The 19,913-nt window shown below is 42.0% G+C and overlaps 1 protein-coding gene and 1 pseudogene across 14 annotated transcripts in view; one reads left to right on the forward strand and one right to left on the reverse strand.

Moving 5' to 3' along the window:
• MASTL (microtubule associated serine/threonine kinase like) overlaps positions 1-12,679 on the forward strand; it is a 32,785-nt gene extending 20,106 nt beyond the window's left edge. For 4 of the 14 annotated variants that reach the window (XM_055092520.2, XM_055092521.2, XM_003821422.7 and 1 more), the window contains exons 10-12: positions 6,796-6,909; positions 7,322-7,423; positions 12,229-12,679. In XM_055092520.2, coding sequence (XP_054948495.1) covers positions 6,796-6,909; positions 7,322-7,423; positions 12,229-12,386 — 374 coding nt within the window. In that variant the 3' untranslated portion in view covers positions 12,387-12,679. The other 10 variants (XM_034930162.3, XM_034930158.3, XM_034930159.3 and 7 more) reach the window with 5 other exon arrangements.
• A 6,491-nt stretch (positions 12,680-19,170) lies between these two features.
• LOC112441116 (U2 spliceosomal RNA) lies at positions 19,171-19,311 on the reverse strand (annotated as a pseudogene).
• Positions 19,312-19,913: the final 602 nt, after the last annotated feature.

The raw sequence follows: 19,913 nt of genomic DNA on the forward strand, positions 1-19,913 counted from the left end.
AGACCAAGCTGGCCAACATGGTGAAACCTCATCTCTACTAAAAACACAAAAATTAGCTGGGCATGGTGGTACATGCCTGTAATTCCAGCTATTCGGGAGGCTGGGGCATGAGAATTGCTTGAACCTGGGAGGCCGAGGTTGCAGTGAGCCAAGATCGTGCCACTACACTCGAGCCTGGGCAACAGAGCAAGACTCTGTCTAAAAAATAAATAAATAAATAAATAAAAATAAAAATAAAAATAAAAAGATGACATTTTCACCTATCTTCTTTTCTTCCCTTTCTCTCTGAAAATTGTTCCCTTCCTGCATTCTGAAATGAACTGTATTCATTTTCCTAGGGATGCTGTAGCACAAACTGGGTGTCTCAAACCAATAAAAATTCATTGTTTCACAGTTCTGGAAGCTAGAGGTCCAAAATCAGGTGTCCACAGGGCTATACTACCCCTGAAACCTGTAGGGAAATCCTTCTTTGCCTCTTCCTGGCTTCTGGTGGCTTGCTGGCAATCCTCAGTGTTCCTTGACTTGAAGATGCCTCATTCCAGTTCTCCCTCTTTCTGTGATGGTGTTCTCCCTGTGTCTCTGTCATCACAGGGCTGGCTTCTGAGAAGGACACCAGTCATTAGGAGCCCGTCTTACTCCAGTGTGACCTCATCTTAACCTAATTAATCATAGTTGCAAAAACCCATTTCCAAATAAGGTCACATTCTTAGGTACGGGTTAGGACTTAAACATAGCTTTTTTGGGAGGGACACAGTTCAACCCATAACATCAACCTCTTCTACATGTTGATGTTACTTACTTCCCTTTTCTTTGAGCTCTTTTCATGATCATCTGTTTCATCCTCCCCACCCCACCTCTCACACCCTTTCTTCTGTTTGTATTTCCTTGCCAGCTTTTATCCTCAGCCTGAAAATAAGTTTCCACCCTTGTCTCCCCAACATTGCCTAACTTCTCAAAGGTTTCCTCTTTGTTTGATTATTTTGCTCTGGCAACTTATCATCTCACTATTTAACTGAAAATTCTTTTATTTATTATTTATTTATTTATTTATTTAGAGATGGAGTTTTGCTCTTGTTGCCCAGGCTGGAGTGCAGTGGCACGATCTCAGCTCACTGCAACCTCCGTCTCCCGGGTTCAAGTTATTCGCCTGCCTCAGCCTCCCGAGTAGCTGGGATTACAGGCATGCGCCACCATGCCCGGCTAATTTTGTATTTTTAGTAGAGATAGGGTTTCTCCATGTTGGTCAGGCTGGTCTCGAACTCCCAACCTCAGGTGATCTGCCTGCCTTGGCCTTCCAAAGTGCTGGGATTACAGGTGTGAGCCATGGCGCCCGGCCTAACTGAAACTTCTTAATGGGCACCAGTGATTTCCTTATTGTCAAATCCAATTGTCTCTTCTCATTCCCCTGACCTCTGTTGCTGCTCTTCAGTTCCTTCCTTACCTCTTCTAAATATAGTTCTTGGAGATTCTGCCTTTACCCTTTTTGCCCTACACGTGCTCCATGTTCATCTCATCACTCCCATGACGTCAGTTTGTCACCTCCATGTTGATGATTCCCAAATCTCTGTCTCTAATCCTGACTTTCTCTAGGCAGCAGACAGCCAGCCAATTTGGCTATTCAGTATTCTACTGATCTTTCAAATGTTGGGTGTCAAAACTGGACTTGTGGGGCCTGGTGCTGTGGCACATGGCTGTAATCCCAGCACTTTGGGAGGCCAAGTTGGGTAGATCACTTGAGGTCAGGAGTTCAAGACCAGCCTGGCCAACATGGTAAAACCCCATCTCTACTAAAAATACAAAAATTAGCCAGGCGTGGTGGTGTGCATCTGTAATCCCAGCTACTCAGGAGGCTGAGACAGGAGAATCGCTTGAACCCGGGAGGCGGAGGTTGCAGTGAGCCAAGATCGTGCCACTGCACTCTAGCCTGGGTGATAGAGCAAGACTCCATCTCAAAAAAAAAAAAAAAAGAAAACACTGGGCTTGTTACCCAGCTAGCTCTTCCTCTGTTCCCTACCTCAGTTTCATCACCTTCATGGTGACACAATCTTTGTTCCTACATTCAAGCATTTAAATCCAGCCAATTAGATCTCTGCAGCATTTCACCTCTCATTTTCTTCTCTGCCACTGTTCTCTTTAAGAACTCATCTTTCTCTTTTATTATTTTAGTGCCCTTCTATCTGATCTCTTCAACTTCATCTTATTATCAATAATCATTGCCACCAGATTTTTCTTCCAAAACCATCACATGGCTTATTCTATTTCCCTTCTCAGAAAACTACAGTGGCTCCCTCTTAGCTGCTAAGTAAAATCCAAATTGATCACGACATTTGAGGTTATAGCTCTCATACCAGCCTTGTCTCTCAAAGAGTCTCTTTATATGCCTTATGTTCCCATTCCATTTCTTAAATACATTTAATTTTCAGGTCTTCCCTATTTTGCTTGTGTATTAAACCTTATTTGAGCAAAGCCAGTTTCCTAGTATCTTCCAGTCAAATTCCTTCTCATTTCATCATTTCAAATGTTACCTCTTCCATAAAGCATCCCTTGATCAACTACTGGGAATTATTCACTTCTATGTTACCTTATTAGAAACTGTTTAAAATTTATGCCATTCTTCCTGTGTTGTAACTAATTGTTAATTTATCTCCACTACAAAAGCTTAAGAAAACTTCTTGAGAAGACTGTGAGTTTTCTTTCTTTTTTCTTTTTTTTTTTTTTTTGAGACAGTCTCAGTCTGTTGCCCAGACTGGAGTGCAGTGGCGCAGTCTTGGCTCACTGCAACTCCCGCCTCCTGGGTTCAAGCAGTTGTTTGCCTCAGCCTCCCAATTAGCTGGGTTTACAGGCACCTGCCCCCATGCTTGGCTAATTTTTGTATTTTTAGTAGAGACGGGGTTTCACCATCATGGCCAGGCTGGTCTTGAACTCCTGACCTTGTGATCCACCCAAAGTGCTCAGCCTCCCAAAGTGCTGGGATTACAGGTATGAGCCACCACACCCAGCCAAGAGTGTGAGTTTTCTGCCTTCTGCATAGCACTCCTGAATTCCTTGGAAGCACTCAGTAACTGATATTAATAATCTCTACAATATTGGAAATAGACATATTTAGTGTTCCTCTTTCTCGCTTAGCCAAAGCAAACAAATTCCTATGAGCACTGATTTTTATATAGTGCCTCTTTTGCTCTGTCACAGATTTGCTAGCCCATTTTCTGTATTATAATTTGCATTATCTCTAACTTAGGACACAGTGTGAAAGTAAGCTTCAAACATAAAGATGTATTTTATAGCATCTTGCCACTATTTTAGTGAGACATCTAGCTCCCTCAGCTAAACAACATGCTGACAACATGCTGAGGCCCAGCCATGACCTTCTTGATGCCCCTCCATCTTGCCTCTCAGCCGAGATGAGCCAGGGAGTCTGTCCTGAGTTTTCCGTAACTTTATGTGCACCTTTTTGTTTCAGCTTAGTGTGTTAAAATTGTCTGTATTGTCTCTTCCAGAGTAGGCTGGTTTCTCTTTGGGAAAAGAGATTTTTCTTAATCGTCTTTGTATCCTTTATATCTGGCACAATACCTGGTGCCCAGTTCAGTGAATGATGAGGGAAGGGACTCTAATAATTTTAATACAGTGTACCTAACTACTGTTTTCTTACATGCAGGATTTCTGACTTCCGGTGAGTGAGCTTCTCTATAAAGTAATGCGGCAAAGCACATTAAACTGAACAGTCAAAGTATAACTAGATCACATTGCATAAAAAACTATTTTTCCTTTTAGCTCACTTGTGAAATACAAAAATGAACCGTCTTCTGTTTTCTGAGCAGCAAGACATCCAGAGAGGTGGTTCTTCTCTGTGAAAAGAAATATAGGCCTGAGGCGTTTTTCATCAACTTTTAAAGGTAGCACAGAGTGAAGACGCAGTCTTTTTTATTATAACAGAAGAAATAGTATTGATACAAATATTAAAAATGGCTGGGCACTGTGGCTCACGCCTGTAATCCCAGCACTTTGGGAGGCCGAGTCAGGCAGGTCACCTGAGGTCAGGAGTTCGAGACCAGCCTGCCCAACATGGTGAAACCCCGTCTCCACTTTAAAAAAGGGTAAAAATTAGCTGGGTGTGGTGGCTTATGCCTGTAATCCTAGCTACTCAGGAGGCTGAGGTAGGAGAATCACTTGTACCCAGGTGGCAGAGGTTGCAGTGAGCTGAGATTACACCACTGCACTCCAGCCTGGGTGACAGAGCGAGACTCCATCTCAAAAAAAAAAAAAAATTGACAACTACAGAAGGGCTCTAATTTTCCAAATGTTTTCATTTTATTATCATTAGGAAATAAAAAAGTGTAACAATATCAACATATCCCTATAAACTAAAGAAATGAGTTTTGAATTAGAAAGCCAGCAATGTAAAACAAATCTGTTCTTTTTCTGTGGCTAATAACATATAATTGCAAAGTTTTATTCCATTATGTGATCTTATTAGACTTTGACTTAAGTATATGGGTATGTGTGGCATATCCATAGAGAAATCATGTATTTTTTTTTTTTTTAACACAAGTATATTTTGGCTGAGCTGGTAAAAGGGGCCTAATTTCTAACCTAAGTAAAATAAGGAAATTTTTTTTTTCTAATTCCCCCCTACTTTTCTGTTATTTGGTTACATTATCTAATCCATTGGGATAATTCTTTCTCAGTGCTGCTTGAAAGGCCTACTAACTGAGGTGGTTTGTATGTTTTTATAGTATTATAGAAATAGAAGCCTATAGAATATTTGCATTTTGTATTCCTTTAAGGGAAGATGGGATTATATGGCTCGCAGGTAAAATGGCACTCTAAATGCATGCAGCTATTTTTCCTAAAATCAGATTCCACAATGCTTTCCTAGTTGTCTTAAAATGCAATGGTGGCAGTTGTTTAACCACAATAAAGAATTTTGTGATGTTGTCTTTAAAGAGTAACTTTCAGGCAAATTTAGCACTAGCCTAGGATGCCTATTCTTAATTTATATTGAAGTTATCCATTTTTGAACTAAAATTAACCTTTTCTTAGGAAACACTTTGTTCATAGAACTAAAGTATAAACCAGTTTATAGTTTAGAAGATCATATTTAAAATAATCGTTAAAAACATCTTTGTGGCCAGGTGCAGTGGCTCACGCCTGTAATCCAAGCACTTTGGGAGACTGAGGCAGGTGGATCGCAAGGTCAGGAGATCAAGACCATCCTGGCTAACACAGTGAAACCCTGTCTCTACTAAAAATACAGAAAAAAATTATCTGGGCATGGTGGCAGGCGCCTGTAGTCCCAGCTACTTGGGAGGCTGAGGCAGGAGAATGGCGTGAACCCAGGAGGCAGAGCTTGCAGTGAGCAGAGATTGCACCACTGCACTCCAGTCTGGGTGACAGAGTGAGAGTCCGTCTCAAAAAACAAACAAACAAAGAAAAAAAACTTTGTATATAAATTTTGCATCCAATGAATATTTTATTTAGAAATCAGTTTTACCTATATCTTAAGACATCTCCTACTTACCTCTTGAAACCATAGTTTAAGTGAATATTCTTTGTTAAACTAATTTGTCCCTCTCTGTTCCTAAAAGGAATAAAGCCACATTAAAATACTCTGTAATTAAGGCCTTCCCTAGTTACCAGGCTTTCCTCCAATTACTATAAATGTTGCTGCCTTATCTCATACCTTGTGCAGGATACAGAATAATCATGTAAATGCTTACATTTCCTGATATGAAATTGAGTAGTAGTCTGCCTATTTTAGAGAATAATTTTACGATTTAGGATACATAACATATCCAGAATATCAGAAATTATTAATAAATGAAAAAATGGCTTTATCTTCTCTTTAACCAGCTGTGGTAATTGGTAATCTAAACTTCTTGGAAAATAAAGAGGAAAGCAGTTATCACATTGCCCAAGTGAAAACAATGTGGGTTTTTGCACTTTTGATTATGCCAAAATGTTCACATACTAATGTTGCAGATAGTGACTATCTGGGGCTGATGGCGTGGGCAATAAAGGAATTGACGAAGACAGTTGTAGGTAAAGAAAGGCAAATTTATTAGACGAAGTAGGAAAATACATTGTAAGGATGTAACGAGCAAGTCACCAAGAGGGGAGCTGATCACAAGGCGACAAAGGCTTGCTAGAGATGTTATAGGATGGTGCTTGTCCTGGAGAAGGCTACATGCTGTACTGATAATGCCAAGGTTGCAGTGAGCTAACTCGCATTTTTCTTTTCTTTTCTTTTCTTTTGAGACAGAGTTTTGCTCTGTCGCCCAGGCTGGAGTGCAGTGGCGTGATCTCGGCTCACTGCAACCTCTGCCTCCCAGGTTCAAGCAATTCTCCTGCCTTAGTCTCCCCAGTAGCTGGGATTATAGGCATGTGCCACCACGCCTGGCCAATTTTTGTATTTTTGGTACAGACAGGGTTTCACCATGTTGGCTGGGCTGGTCTTGAACTCCTGACCTCAGGTAATCCACCCTCCCCAGCCACCTAAAGTGCCAGGATTACAGGCATAAGCCACCGCGCCCAGCTCTACCTTGCATTTTTGTATCAGTCAAGGGTCTGGTGATAGGTGGGCACAGGACAATTGTGAGTTATTTGTACAGGAGGGCTGTGCGTCCTGGACCATGAGGAAAGGCAGACTTGCAGCTTATCTGCTTTTTCTTTTTGCTTCCCCCTGGTCCTACCAGCCTAACTCGTTTTCCCTAATTAGGACTCCACAATTAATATTTCTGTTCATCAAATATTTGTAGAGAATGCTTGCAACTTTAGCTGTTTGCTCTTCGATTACAGGTCCTGCGGTAGACTGGTGGGCACTTGGAGTTTGCTTGTTTGAATTTCTAACAGGAATTCCCCCTTTCAATGATGAAACACCACAACAAGTATTCCAGAATATTCTGAAAAGAGGTGATTCTTTTTCTCCTATTAAGATAGTCATTTACTGGCTGGGCATAGTGGCCCATGCCTGTAATCCCAGCACTTTGGGAGGCCAAGGCGGGTGGATCGCCTGAGGTCAGGAGTTCGAGAGCAGCCTGGCCAACATGGTAAAACCCCATCTCTACTAAAAAAACATACAAAAAATTAGCCGGGCATGTTGGCGGGCGCCTGTAATCCCAGCTACTCGGGAGGCTGAAGCAGGAGAATCGCTTGAACCTGGGAGGTGGAGGTTGCAGTGAGCTGAGATCACGCTATTGCACTCCAGCCTGGGTGACAAGAGTGAAACTCCATCTCAAAAAACAAAAAACAGTAGTCATTTATCTCTGGATACTATTATTTTGAGCAGTAATAAACAAGTTTATTTGTATATGTATAATTTTAGATATCCCTTGGCCAGAAGGTGAAGAAAAGTTATCTGATAATGCTCAAAGTGCAGTAGAAATACTTTTAACCATTGATGATACAAAGAGAGCTGGAATGAAAGGTATGGTTTTGTGTTAATACATTGTTTTACCATTGATTTTTTGCAGATGGTGAATATTTATAAAAATAGCAAGTTCTGGCTGGGCGTGGTGGCTCACGCCTGTAATCCCAGCACTTTGGGAGGCTGAGGCGGGCTGATCACAAGGTCAGGAGTTCAAGACCAGCCTGTCCGATATGGCGAAAGCCCATCTCTACTAAAAAATACAAAAATTGGCCGGGTGTGGTGGCTCAGGCCTGTAATCCAAGCACTCTGGTAGGCCGAGGCAGGCGGATCACGAGATCAGGAGATCGAGACCATCCTGGCTTAACATGGTGAAACTCTGTCCCTACTAAAAATACAAAAAAGTAGCCAGGCATAGTGGCAGGCGCCTGTAGTCCCAGCTACTTGGGAGGCTGAGGCAGGAGAATGGCATGAACCTGGGAGGCAGAGCTTGCAATGAGCCAAGATTGTGCCACTGCAATCTAGCCTGGGCAACAGAGCGAGACTCCCTCTCAAAAAAAAAAAAAAAAAAAATACAAAAATTAGGCCCAGCGTGGTGGCGTGCACCTGTAGTCCCAGCTACTCTGGAGACTGAGGCAGGAGAATCGCTTCAACCCGGGAGGCGGACATTGCAGTGACCAGAGATCACACCACTGCACTCCAGCCTGGGCGACAGAGACTCTGTCTCAAAAAAAAAAAAAAAAAAAAAATCAAGTTCCAATATAATACTACAGATAATCTGACTGCTAAATTGGTACAAAGATAATTCGATGTATTTCTCCCCTCTAGGTATGCATTGATATATTGGTCCTTATTCTACATGAAAATTCAATGTGTCACATGGTAGAAGAGGCAGAAAAAATTTAGTGTGGTCAAATGGCAATACTGTATTCATGCATTAGATTTTATTAATCGGTGGGTGTGGTAGCTCATGCCTATAGTCCAAGCACTTTGGGAGGCTGCAGCTGGCAATCGTTTGAGCTCAGGGGTTTGTGTCCAGCCTGGGCAACATGGTGAAACTCTCTCTACAAAAAATACAAAAAATAGCCAAGCAAGGCAGTGCGCACCTGTAGTTCCAGCTACTTGGGGGCTTAGGCAGGAAGATTACTTGAGCCCAGGAGGTCGAGGCTACAGCGAGCCATGTTCATGCCACTGCATTTCAGCCTGGGAAACAAAGTGAGACTCTGGCTCAAAAAAAATTATTAATCTCAAGTATCTAAAACAATCTTACCTCTTTTTTTTTTTTTTTTTTTAACATACGTTATTGCTATTTATTTATTTAAAGACAGTGTCTCACTATGTTGCTTAGGCTGGTCTTGAACTCCTGGGCTCAAAGGATCCTCCCACCTCAGCCTCCCCAAAATGCTGAATTACAGGTGTGAGCCACCTTGCCTGTCCTAAAACAATCTTGTTAGTGTCTTGGGTTTTTCAAAGCCTGATAAAGTTAAGGAAATACAGGAAATCTTTATTTATGAAACCCTCTGTTCTGTCATTTTTAAAAACAAATTTATTTTCCCTAATCTTGCAAGAGAGATGTTCTGTAATTTCTTATTGCTTCATTTTTGATACTATTATTTATTGATAAATGTACTGGATCCCAGGTTGGCTCAAGACAAACTTGGTATATTATAAACCACTCAATAGTTTTCTCAATGCAGGAGTATATTAAGCCCTAATTTGGAAACTAGTAAATCTCATTAGCAGCTGCCTTAAAATTCTTCTGTTGTTGTTGTTGTTGTTGTTGTTGTTGTTGAGACAGAGACTTGCTCTGTCACCAGGCTGCAGTGCATGCAGTGGTGCGATCTCGGCTCACTGCAACCTCCGCCTCCCAGGTTCAAGTGATTCTCTTGCCTCAGCCCCCCAAGTAGCTGGGACTACAGGCATGTGCCACCACGCCCAGCTAATTTTTGTATTTTTTAGTAGAGATGGGGTTTCACCATGTTGGCCAGGATGGTCTCGATCTCTTGACCTTGTGATCCTCCTGCCTCGGCCTCCCAAAGTGCTGGGATTTTAAAATTCTTTTTGTAACGAGGTATGGTAATATAGAGAAAAGCATTACGTCCCAAAATGCATTTCTTTATCAAGTAGAATGTATTCAGGAAAATGAGCTTCAGAAATGTGTCATTTGCATCAGCTTCTAGGTGTTCCCTGTAATAATTTCTTTCTTTTTTTGGTTTTGGGATTTTTTTGAGACAGGATCTGGGTCTGTCGCCCAGGCTGGAATGTAGTAGCACAGTCTCGGCTCACTGCAACTTTCTGGGCTCAAGCAATTCTTCCACCTCAGCCTCCCAAGTAGCTGGTACTACTGGTGCACACTACCACACCCAGCTAATTTTTGTATTTTTAGTAGAGATGGGGTTTTGCTGTGTTGCCCAGGCTGGTCTTGAACTCCTGGGCTCAAGCCATCCGCCCACCTTGGCCTCCCTAAGTACTGGGATTACAGGCATGAGCCACCATGCCTGGCCCAGTTTGTTTACTCACTGATTTAACCAATCCTATAGAGTGCCTTCTAGGAGCTAGGTGATATTGCTTCAGACCCTGGGAATACCCTAGGGATGATCTAGACTCAGATCCCTGTCCTCGTGGAACTTACATTCTAGTGGAAAGAGAGACAGTGAACAGTTACAGACACAACATAATGTCACGTAGTGGTAAATACTAGGAAGAAAAATAAAGCAGGGTGAGAGGATATGAAGTGATGGCACGAGACTTCTTTTTAGACAGTGTGGTCAGGAGGACCTCTGTGAAGAGGGGCATTTGACCAGAAACCTGTGTAAAGTGAGGGAGCAGACATTTGGAAAGTCAGCTCTAGCTTTTTCAAGGCACTTCAGACTTAGATTATACTACTTAAAACATATAAACACACACACATTTCAACTTCCGATGCTGTACATTGGATTTGGACATACTGAGTCCTTGTAGTATTATTTCAGAATAGATGTGAGTGTCTGAATGCAACATATTGGTCAGATTGCCATTATAAAAAACACTATCACTCATAAGAAGGATTTTTTTTTTTTTTTGAGACGGAATCTCATTCTGTTGCCCAGGCTGGAGTGCAGTGGCATGATCTCGGCTCACTGCAGCCTCAGCCTCCCAGGTTCAAGTGACTCTCCTGCCTCAGCCTCCCAAATAGCTGGGACTGCAGCTGCATCCCACCACACCTGGCTAATTTTTGTATTTTTAGTAGAGACGGTGTTTCACCATGTTGGCCAGGCTGGTCTCGAACTCCTGACCTCAAGTAATCTGCCCACCTCAGCCTCCCAAAGTGCTGGGATTACAGGCGTGAGCCATTACTCTGCCCAAAAGAGCATACTTTTATTTTACTAGGTAGAAGGAAATAGGAACAGTGACAGGTAATGAAATGGCAGTAAAGAGGTGAGGAAGGCTTTGAAATCTTGTAAGCAGAGCAGCTCGGTGATATAGAGCTTCCAATGTAGCCATAAGCTAGAAATCAATATGTTGTAGAGATGCAAGTCAGTGAAATCAAGGAAGTCAAAGAACCATGAAGAGAACGTGTCAGAACTGTCATCAGTATCTATTCTTGAAGTCACCATGAAGGATAAGGATGGAGCACAGGGAAGAAAGGGAGAGGGGGGTGAGCTTCATGCTAAAGCTGTCTAGGGCAATAGATACTGCTAAGGAGCGTGGTGATAGAAACAGGTGGCAAGGCCTTAGAGTCAAAACTGGAGCATTCATCATGGAAGATCAATGGCATGGAAGGTTTATCAAGGAGCAGAAAGTAGGCCACACTCTCTTCCCCTGAGTCAGGGATTCTTTAACAAGATGCAGGCAGGGTGGGCACGGTGGCTCACACCTATAATCCCAGCACTTTGGGAGGCTGAGGCGGGTGGATCCCCTGGGGTCGGGAGTTCGAGACCAGCCTGGCCAACATGGTGAAACCCCATCTCTACTAAAAATACAAAAATTAGCCAGGCTTGGTGGTACACATCTGTAATCCCAGCTACTCAGGAGGATGAGGTGGGAGAATCGCTTGAACCCGGGAGGCAGAGTTTGCAGTGAGCCGAGATTGTGCCATTGCACTCCAGCCTAGGTGACAGACAAAAAAAAAAAAAAAAAAAAAATTAGCCAGGCATGGTAGCACTCACCTGTAGTCCCAGCTACCTGGGAGGCTGAGGCAGGAGAACCACTGAACCTGGGAGATGGAGGTTGCAGTGAGCCAAGATTGCACCACTACATTCCAGATTGGGCACTGGAGAGAGACTCCATTTCAAAAAAAAAAAAAAGATGTCAGTGCCGGGCATGGTGACTCACACCTGTAATCCCAGCACTTTGGAAGGCCAAGGTGGGCAGATCACCTGAGGTCAGGAGTTCGAGACCAACCTGGCCAACATGGCGAAACCCCGTCTCTACTAAAAATACAAAATTAGCCTGGTGTGGTGGCACACACCTGTAATCCCAGCTACTCGGGAGGCTGAGGTAGGAGAATCGCTTGAACCCGGGAGGCGGAGGTTGCAGTGAGCAGAGATCGCGCCACTGCACTTCAGCCTGGGCAACGGAGCGAGACTTCGTCTCAAAAAAAAAGCTGTGAGAAAGATAGGCTTCTAAGTTAAGGCAAATCATTCATTCTGTCATTAAACAAATACAAACCAGGCACCTGTCATATGCCAAGTGATATTCAAAATGGCCCATGTAGACCTTTGTGAAGTATGTGGCCTAACAGACATTAAACAAATGTCTGTGAAACTGACATAATAAAGTAAGGTAAGTTATATGTGAGACATTCTCTTTTTATAATAATTCCTGTAAAGCAGTACTTACTTAGGTAATGATATCATACTGTTTTGTTTTATATTTTTCCTAAGAGCTAAAACGTCATCCTCTCTGCAGTGATGTGGACTGGGAAAATCTGCAGCATCAGACTATGCCTTTCATCCCCCAGCCAGATGATGAAACAGATACCTCCTATTTTGAAGCCAGGAATACTGCTCAGCACCTGACCGTATCTGGATTTAGTCTGTAGCACAAAAATTTTCCTTTTAGTCTAGCCTTGTGTTATAGAATGAACTTGCATAATTATATACTCCTTAATACTAGATTGATCTAAGGGGGAAAGATCATTATTTAACCTAGTTCAATGTGCTTTTAATGTACGTTACAGCTTTCACAGAGTTAAAAGGCTGAAAGGAATATAGTCAGTAATTTATCTTAACCTCAAAACTGTATATAAATCTTCAAAGCTTTTTTCATCTATTTATTTTGTTTATTGCACTTTATGAAAACTGAAGCATCAATAAAATTAGAGGACACTATTGAGAGTGAGCCACTAGCTTGATTTTCTTTCTCCTCTGATTTCAGTTCACTGTTCAGTTTAGCATTAAAATAACAAAATAATCATACAGTTCCATTTGATTGTAATTTACTTGCATATGATTACCTTCAAAAGCTGTGTTCTTGAGGGCAATCATTTAAGGCCATACTTGTGACCTCAGAAATGCAGCTGGAAGGCCGGGCGCAGTGGCTCACGCATGTAATCCCAGCACTGTGGGAGGCCGAGGCAGGCTGATCTTGAGGTCAGGAGTTCAAGACCATCCTGGCCAACATAATGAAACCCCATCTCTACTGTAAATACACAAATTAGCCGGGCATGGTGGTGGGTGCCTGTAGTCCCAGCTACTCTGGAGGCTGAGTCAGGAGAATCGCTTGAACCCAGGAGGAGGAGGAGGTGGTGAGCCAAGATCGTGCCACTGCACTCCAGCCTGGGCAACAGAACAAGACTCCGTCTCAAAAAAATAAAGGCAGCTGGAAAATTCCTTCACTTAGTAACTCCTTTGGGGAATAAGGAATAAACAAAAAGACTAAGGCTTTCACTTACTTTACTAATGATACGGTTTTGCCACCTTAATTTCTATTGGTACGTAGTCTACAATATGTATTTGTTTAAAATGGTACTGGAGGACGGGTGCGATGGCTCATGCCTGTAATCCCAGCACTTTGGGAGGCTGAGGCAGGCAAGTCGCTTGAGGCCTGGAGTTTGAGACCAGCCTGGCCAACATGGCAAAACCCCGTCTCTAGTAAAAATAGAAAAATTAGCCAGGTATGGTGACGCACACCTGTAGTCCCAGCTACTCGGGAGGCTGAGGCATGAGAATCACTTGAACCCAGGAGGTGGAGATTGCAGTGAGCTGAGATCACATCACTGCACTTCAGCCTGGGCAACAGAATGAGACTCAGTCTCAAAAAAAAAAAATGCTACTGGAACAATTAGGTGTGATATAATGTAGCAATTTGAATAGCTTGTTCAATTTTAATAGAAAATGTGATGCTTTACATCTTATTGTCATTTATTTAAAACATGTAACATTATCAGAAACAGATTGGTCCTTAAAAAACAAAACATAATTTTCTTTTGCTTAATAAATATAACTATCACAAGTACATTATCTGTCAACATCATTCTTTTCAACAAAGCGAGACCCCATTTCCGGGGGAAAAAAAACTTGTTCCTTTTGCACATCGGGTTTAGTGTTTTTACTTTCCATTACCATCCCAATAAACAGCCCTGTTATAATGTAGTTGACAAAATGTACAAATTTAAAATGGTTACAGTGAAAGATACACCATTATAATTAGTGCTATATAACTGAATCCATGGGTTAATGGTTTTACTGAGCTTGTTTTAGTAATAACTACTTAGATTTAATGGTCACTTCTAGTAAAATGTTCAAAATACAGTTGTTCAAAACTTTGAATTACATCTTTCCCTTAAATTAGGCAAAAGCATAGAATTATCTATTATCCTTTTATGGTATTTGCCAGTAGTAGAAAGAAAAAAAGTTTTGGAATCAAACACATTGTTGAAATCACTGCTCTGCCACAATAAAAGGCCTCTGGCAGGTTAAACTGAGCTATTGATGACTCACTGTATAGTGGGGATTAATAGTGATTAATTTGGAGAGTTGGAATGAACAGAGTAGATTGAGGAACAAGCCAATTTAGTTGCTACCCAGGATATTAACCTTAACAGGGACTTGAAACATTACTGAATAATCGGGGAAATGTTCTCTGAGCATATTCCCAATGCACAAGACAATGGCCTTGAGTGGAAAGTTACACTGTTTACTAACAGACCTAGCATGTGAAGCTATAGTCACTTGAAATTCAGCCACAGGTAAAGCATGCTGTAATGGTATTTATTGGGAACAGGTGACTTATTATCTAAATTTATACCTGTCAAGATGTAGATTCAGACACTTGCTAGGGAAAAACCTAAGAGGAAAGAACAATGGGAAAAAGGGAATGGTTTTGACAGCTGATGTATATGTGTGCATGCACGTCTTTAAAAAACACCAACGGCCACCAATAGAAATCCACGCATCTTTTGCTATGAAGGAAATCAGAACATATCATCCTAAAATGCCTCTTTGACATAAAAATATTTTTGAGCTAAAGGCAGTTAAGAAGCAGCAAACTGAGGAAAGCTCTCCCCATCCCCCTGCCTTTCTGCCCAAAGGCAGGATATAAATTCTCCTTTGCTGGAGACAATTCTAGAGTCTTATCTACCAGGGACAGCACCAGAGGAATTGGCAAAGAAACCTTATTCAATTAGTTTCCTCCCACATACAGTGTTTGCCTTCCCAAAGGTTCCAGTCCTTGGAAGCCTAAAACCACTTTCCTTTGTCCTGTCATTTCTCTACAAATGTATTGTTCTTTGTTGGCCAGGCTGGTGTCAAACTCCGGACTTCGTGATCCACCCGCCTCAGCCTCCCAAAATGCTGGGATTACAGGCGTGAGCCACCCGGCCAACTACATACAGTTTGTATTAATAAAAAATAATTTGTGGCTGGGCATAGTGGCTCACGCCTTTATTTCCAGCACTTTGGACAGCCAAGGTGGGATGATTGCTTGAGGCCAGGAGTTAGAGACTACCCTGGCCAACATAGCAAGACCCTGTCTCTATCTAAATTTTTAAAAAACCGTCATTCTCAGCAAACTATCGCAAGGATAAAAAACCAAACTCCGCATGTTCTCACTCATAGGTGGGAATTGAACAATGAAAACACTTGGACACAGGAAGGGGAACATCACACACGGGGCCTGTTGTGGGGTGGGAGGGGGGAGGGATAGCATTAGGAGATATACCTAATGTAAATGACGAGTTAATGGGTGCAGCACACCAACATGGCACATGTATACATATGTAACAAACCTGCACGTTGTGCACATGTACCCTAGAACTTAAAGTATAATAAAAATATATATATATATATAAATAAACTTTTGTTTTCACAACGGCATAATGTTTATTGGATGAATTTAGAAAAAGAGTAAAAAGAAAAAATAAGTTGGTATCTCTTAAAGGAAAATGTTTTATTCTTACATGAAAAATGCAAAATAATAGATGTGACTTTTTTTCCTTTGGAGCTCCAAAATAAAAATATCAGTAAACACTTATCTAAAAAAATAAAATAAAAATTGTTTTTTAGGCTGGGCATGGTGGCTTACGCCTGTAATCTCAGCATTTTGGGAGGCTGAGACGAGTGGATCACAGGAGGTCAGGAGTTCAAGACCAACCTGGCCAACATGGTAAAACCCCGTCTCTACTAAAAATATAAAAATTAGCCAGGCATGATGGTGCGCGCCAGTAATCCCAGCTGCTCGGGAGGCTGAAGCTGGAGAATTGCTTGAACCTGGGAGGTGGAGGTTACAGTGAGCCAAAATGGCGCCATTGCACTCCAGCCTGGGTGACAGAATGAGACTCTGCCTCAAAAAAAATTATTTAAAAATGTTTTGTCCCACCCCCATTAAATGTTAAACAAATCCAGAAATTATGTTTGAAGAATGTCCTGTTTATCTTGGCCCACCTATGTTAGAATTAAGTAAGATGAAGTACATAGCAAACATAAAAGGTGTTTAATAAAATGATAATTATTTGAACCCTAAGTACCCTACTGCCTCCTGGAATATGTACTTTAATTTTGGCTTCGGGAAGTGGTAACTATATAAAGCCTTACTATTATGCTCCAAAACATCTTGAAGGACATTCAGGTCTAATTCCTCTATTTGCTACAAAGAACTGTCTTATTTTTAGCCATTTATAAAAATGCTGAGAGTCCAGAATATAGTACAAATATTTACTGTTTACACCAGGTCTTTCAATTAATACCAAGCCAACCATGGATGAGTCATTCTTTTAACTGTGTGGAAAGTGTATTGTACGGGACAACATTTGAAGGAAGGAGACTGAATAAAAGGCTTCTGCACCAGCCCACCTGGATTCAAGACATATTTTAGAGGTAGGAGCAACAGGACTTTACTGATATATGGGATGAGACAGGTGAGAGAATGGAAGAGCCACATTTGACACCTAACTTCTGGCTTGAGCAGTTGGGTGGATTGTGGTGCTACACCCTGAACTGGAATGAGGGACAGGATGGGTAGACATACTAAGTTTGAGATGTCTGTGAGACACCCAAATAAAGAATTCAAGAAATCAGTTGGACACCTCCAAATAAAAATGGTATGTCTGCAAATTCTTTTACACTCTTCCTTCAACAGGTGAATGAATAAACAGAGGCACATCTATATAATGGGCTATTATTCAGTGCTAAGAAGAAATGAACTACAATGAAAAGACACAGATGAATCTTAAGTGCATATTACTAACTGGAAGAAGCCAGTCTGACAAGGCGACACACCGTATGATTCCAAATATACGACACTGTAGAAAAGGCACAACTATAGAGACAGTAAAAGGATCTGTGGTTGCCAGAAGTTAGGAGGGAAGGATGACTAGGTGGAGCACAGAGGATTTTTTAGGGCAGTGAAACTACTCTGTATGATATAATGGTGGATACATATTTTAAATTTGTCAAAACTCATAGGATGTACACTAAGAGTGAGCCCCATGGTAATGATATGTCCATGTTGTCAGATGAAACAAATGTACCACTCCACCAGATGTTGACGGTGGAAGAGGTTGTGCAGGTGGGGCAGGGGGAGAGGAGGGTGGAATATGGGAGCTCTACTTTCCACTTGATATTGTTGTAAACCTAAAACAGTTCTAAAAAAGTCTATGGCCAGATGCGGTGGCTCACGGCTGTAATCCTAACACTTTGGGAGATCGAGGCGGGCAGGTCACCTGAGGTCAGAAGTTTAAGACCAGCCTGGCCAACATGGTGAAACCCCATCTCTACCAAAAATACAAAAAATTAGCTGGGTGTGTGGTGGTGGGTGCTAATGATCCCAGCTACTCAGGAGGCTGAGGCAAGGGGAATCACTTGAACCCGGGAGGCAGAGGTTGCAGTGAGCAGAGATTGCACCTCTGCACTCCAGCCTGGGTGACGAGAGGGAAACTCTGACTCAAAAAAAATAAATAACAATAAAGTCTATAAATAACCTAACAACGCATCTTAACTAGGAAAGCGAAAACAAACCCAAAATTAGTAGAAGAAATAATAAGATACAGCAGAAACAAATGAAACTGAAACTCCCCAAAATACAAAAGATTTTTAAAAATGAACTTGGTTTACTTTGAAAAAATCAACAAACCTTTAGCCAGACTAAGAAAAAGGAATACCCAATTAAATAAAATCAAAGATGGAAAAGGAGACATGACAACTGATACCGCAGAAATATGAAGAATCATCAGAGACTACTAGGAATAAATATATGCCAAAAAACTGGAAAACCTACAAGAAATTGATACATTCCTTGACACTTTTTTTTAAGTCTACATCCAAAGTAGGGATTGTGAAAAAAATAATAATAATAATGAAAAAAAAAGTCTACTGGGGGCTGGAGATGGGGTGGCTTAAACACTCTCTCTCTCCTAGTTCCATGAAATAAATCCCAGAGAGTAACTGACTGCTGGTTCTATGCCCGTCACTGGGATGTCACTGTGGTCAGGAGAATGGGATATAAGCTGACCAGGTTGAGTCACATGTCCATTACTGTGAGTCACGATGGGGCAGCAATGGGCATAGCTGGGTGTTCCATTTAGCAGCCTCACCGGAATCACCGGATTCTGGTGGAAGAGGAAGAGCGCTCCAAGGGAAGAGGGGAGGGGACAGAAGAGAGGGGAAAGGGTGACCAGTAAAATTTAAAAAATAACTGATACTCCCTTGCCTGATTTTATGTAGGTATAAAAAGTTCTCTTCAGGCTGGGCACGGTGGCTCACAGCAGTAATCCCAGCACTTTGGGAGGCTGAGGCGGGTGGATCACGAGGTCAGGAGTTCAACAACAGCCTGGCCAATATGGTGACACCCTGTCTGTACTAAAAATACAAAAATTAGCCGGGCGTGGTGGCGGGCGCCTGTAATCCCAGCTACTCAGGAGGCTGAGGCAGAGAATTGCTTGAACCCGGGAGATGGAGGTTGCAGTGAGATGAGATCACACCACTGCACTCCAGCCTGCTGGGTGACAGAGTGAGACTCCGTTTCAAAAAAAAAAAAAAGTTCTCTTCAACACATATTAAAGAATTGAAACAAGGGGGGAAGTTTCTCTATTTCTCTTTTTTTATGTTTTTCTTTCTTTTCTTCCTTCCTCCCTCCCTCCCTCCCTTCCTCTCTCTCTTTCCTTCCTTCTTCGAGTGTGTGTGTGTGTGTGTGTGTGTGTGTGTGTCTTGCTCTGTTTCCCAAGCTGGAGTGCAGCGGCAAGTTAATCACCTGAGTTTGAGACCAGCCTGGCCAACATGGAGAAACCCTGTCTCTACTAAAAATACAAAAAATTACCCAGGCAATGTGTCTGGCACCTGTAATCCCAGCTTGAGAGGCTGAGGCAAGAGAATTGCTTGAACCTGGGAGGCGGAGGTTGCAGTGAGCTGAGACTGCGCCACTGCACTCCAGCTGGGCAACAGAGCGAGACTCTATCTCAAAAGAGAGAAAAAAAAAAGAACTGATAAGAACTGATACTACCCTTGATCTTAGCCAAAAGGCTGAGAAGTGATTAAATAATTTTGTATACAAAAATATAACCATGAGAGCCAGTTCTTGCCAATGAGATGTGAGGAGTCTCCTGTGTGGGACTTTCAAGAAAGTTACTGTTTCCTGATCAGATGGAAAAATACGACTGTTAATTGCTTTCTGTGCTTCACTCTGTGCCTGCCTATAATGTAGACATTAGATCTAAATGTACTTCACTATCTTGCAAGCATGAAGACAAAAGCTACACACTAAAGATGGGAGAAAGAAAGACAGGAGGAGCCTGTCTACCTAATGGCATTGTGGAAGCACCTTCCCGGCCCTGGACTTCTATCTCCAGACTTATATAGAAGGAAAAGACCCAGTTACTTGGTCAAGCCACCACAGCTGGGTTTCTATTACATGAAGCAGAATAATCTATTACCTTAAATGATACATCACTTTTATCACTCTGTAGAAGTTACAAGTCATAGATGGGTATTAAAAACAAAACCCAGGCCAGGCGCGGTGGCTCACACCTGCAATCCCAGCATTTTGGGAGGCTGAGGCAGGTGAATCACCTGAGGTTGGGAGTTCAAGACCAGACTGACCAACATGGAGAAACCCTGTCTCTACTAAAAATACAAAA

This window comes from Pan paniscus, chromosome 8 (genome assembly GCF_029289425.2).
Source record: "Pan paniscus chromosome 8, NHGRI_mPanPan1-v2.0_pri, whole genome shotgun sequence".
Lineage (NCBI taxonomy): Eukaryota > Metazoa > Chordata > Mammalia > Primates > Hominidae > Pan > Pan paniscus.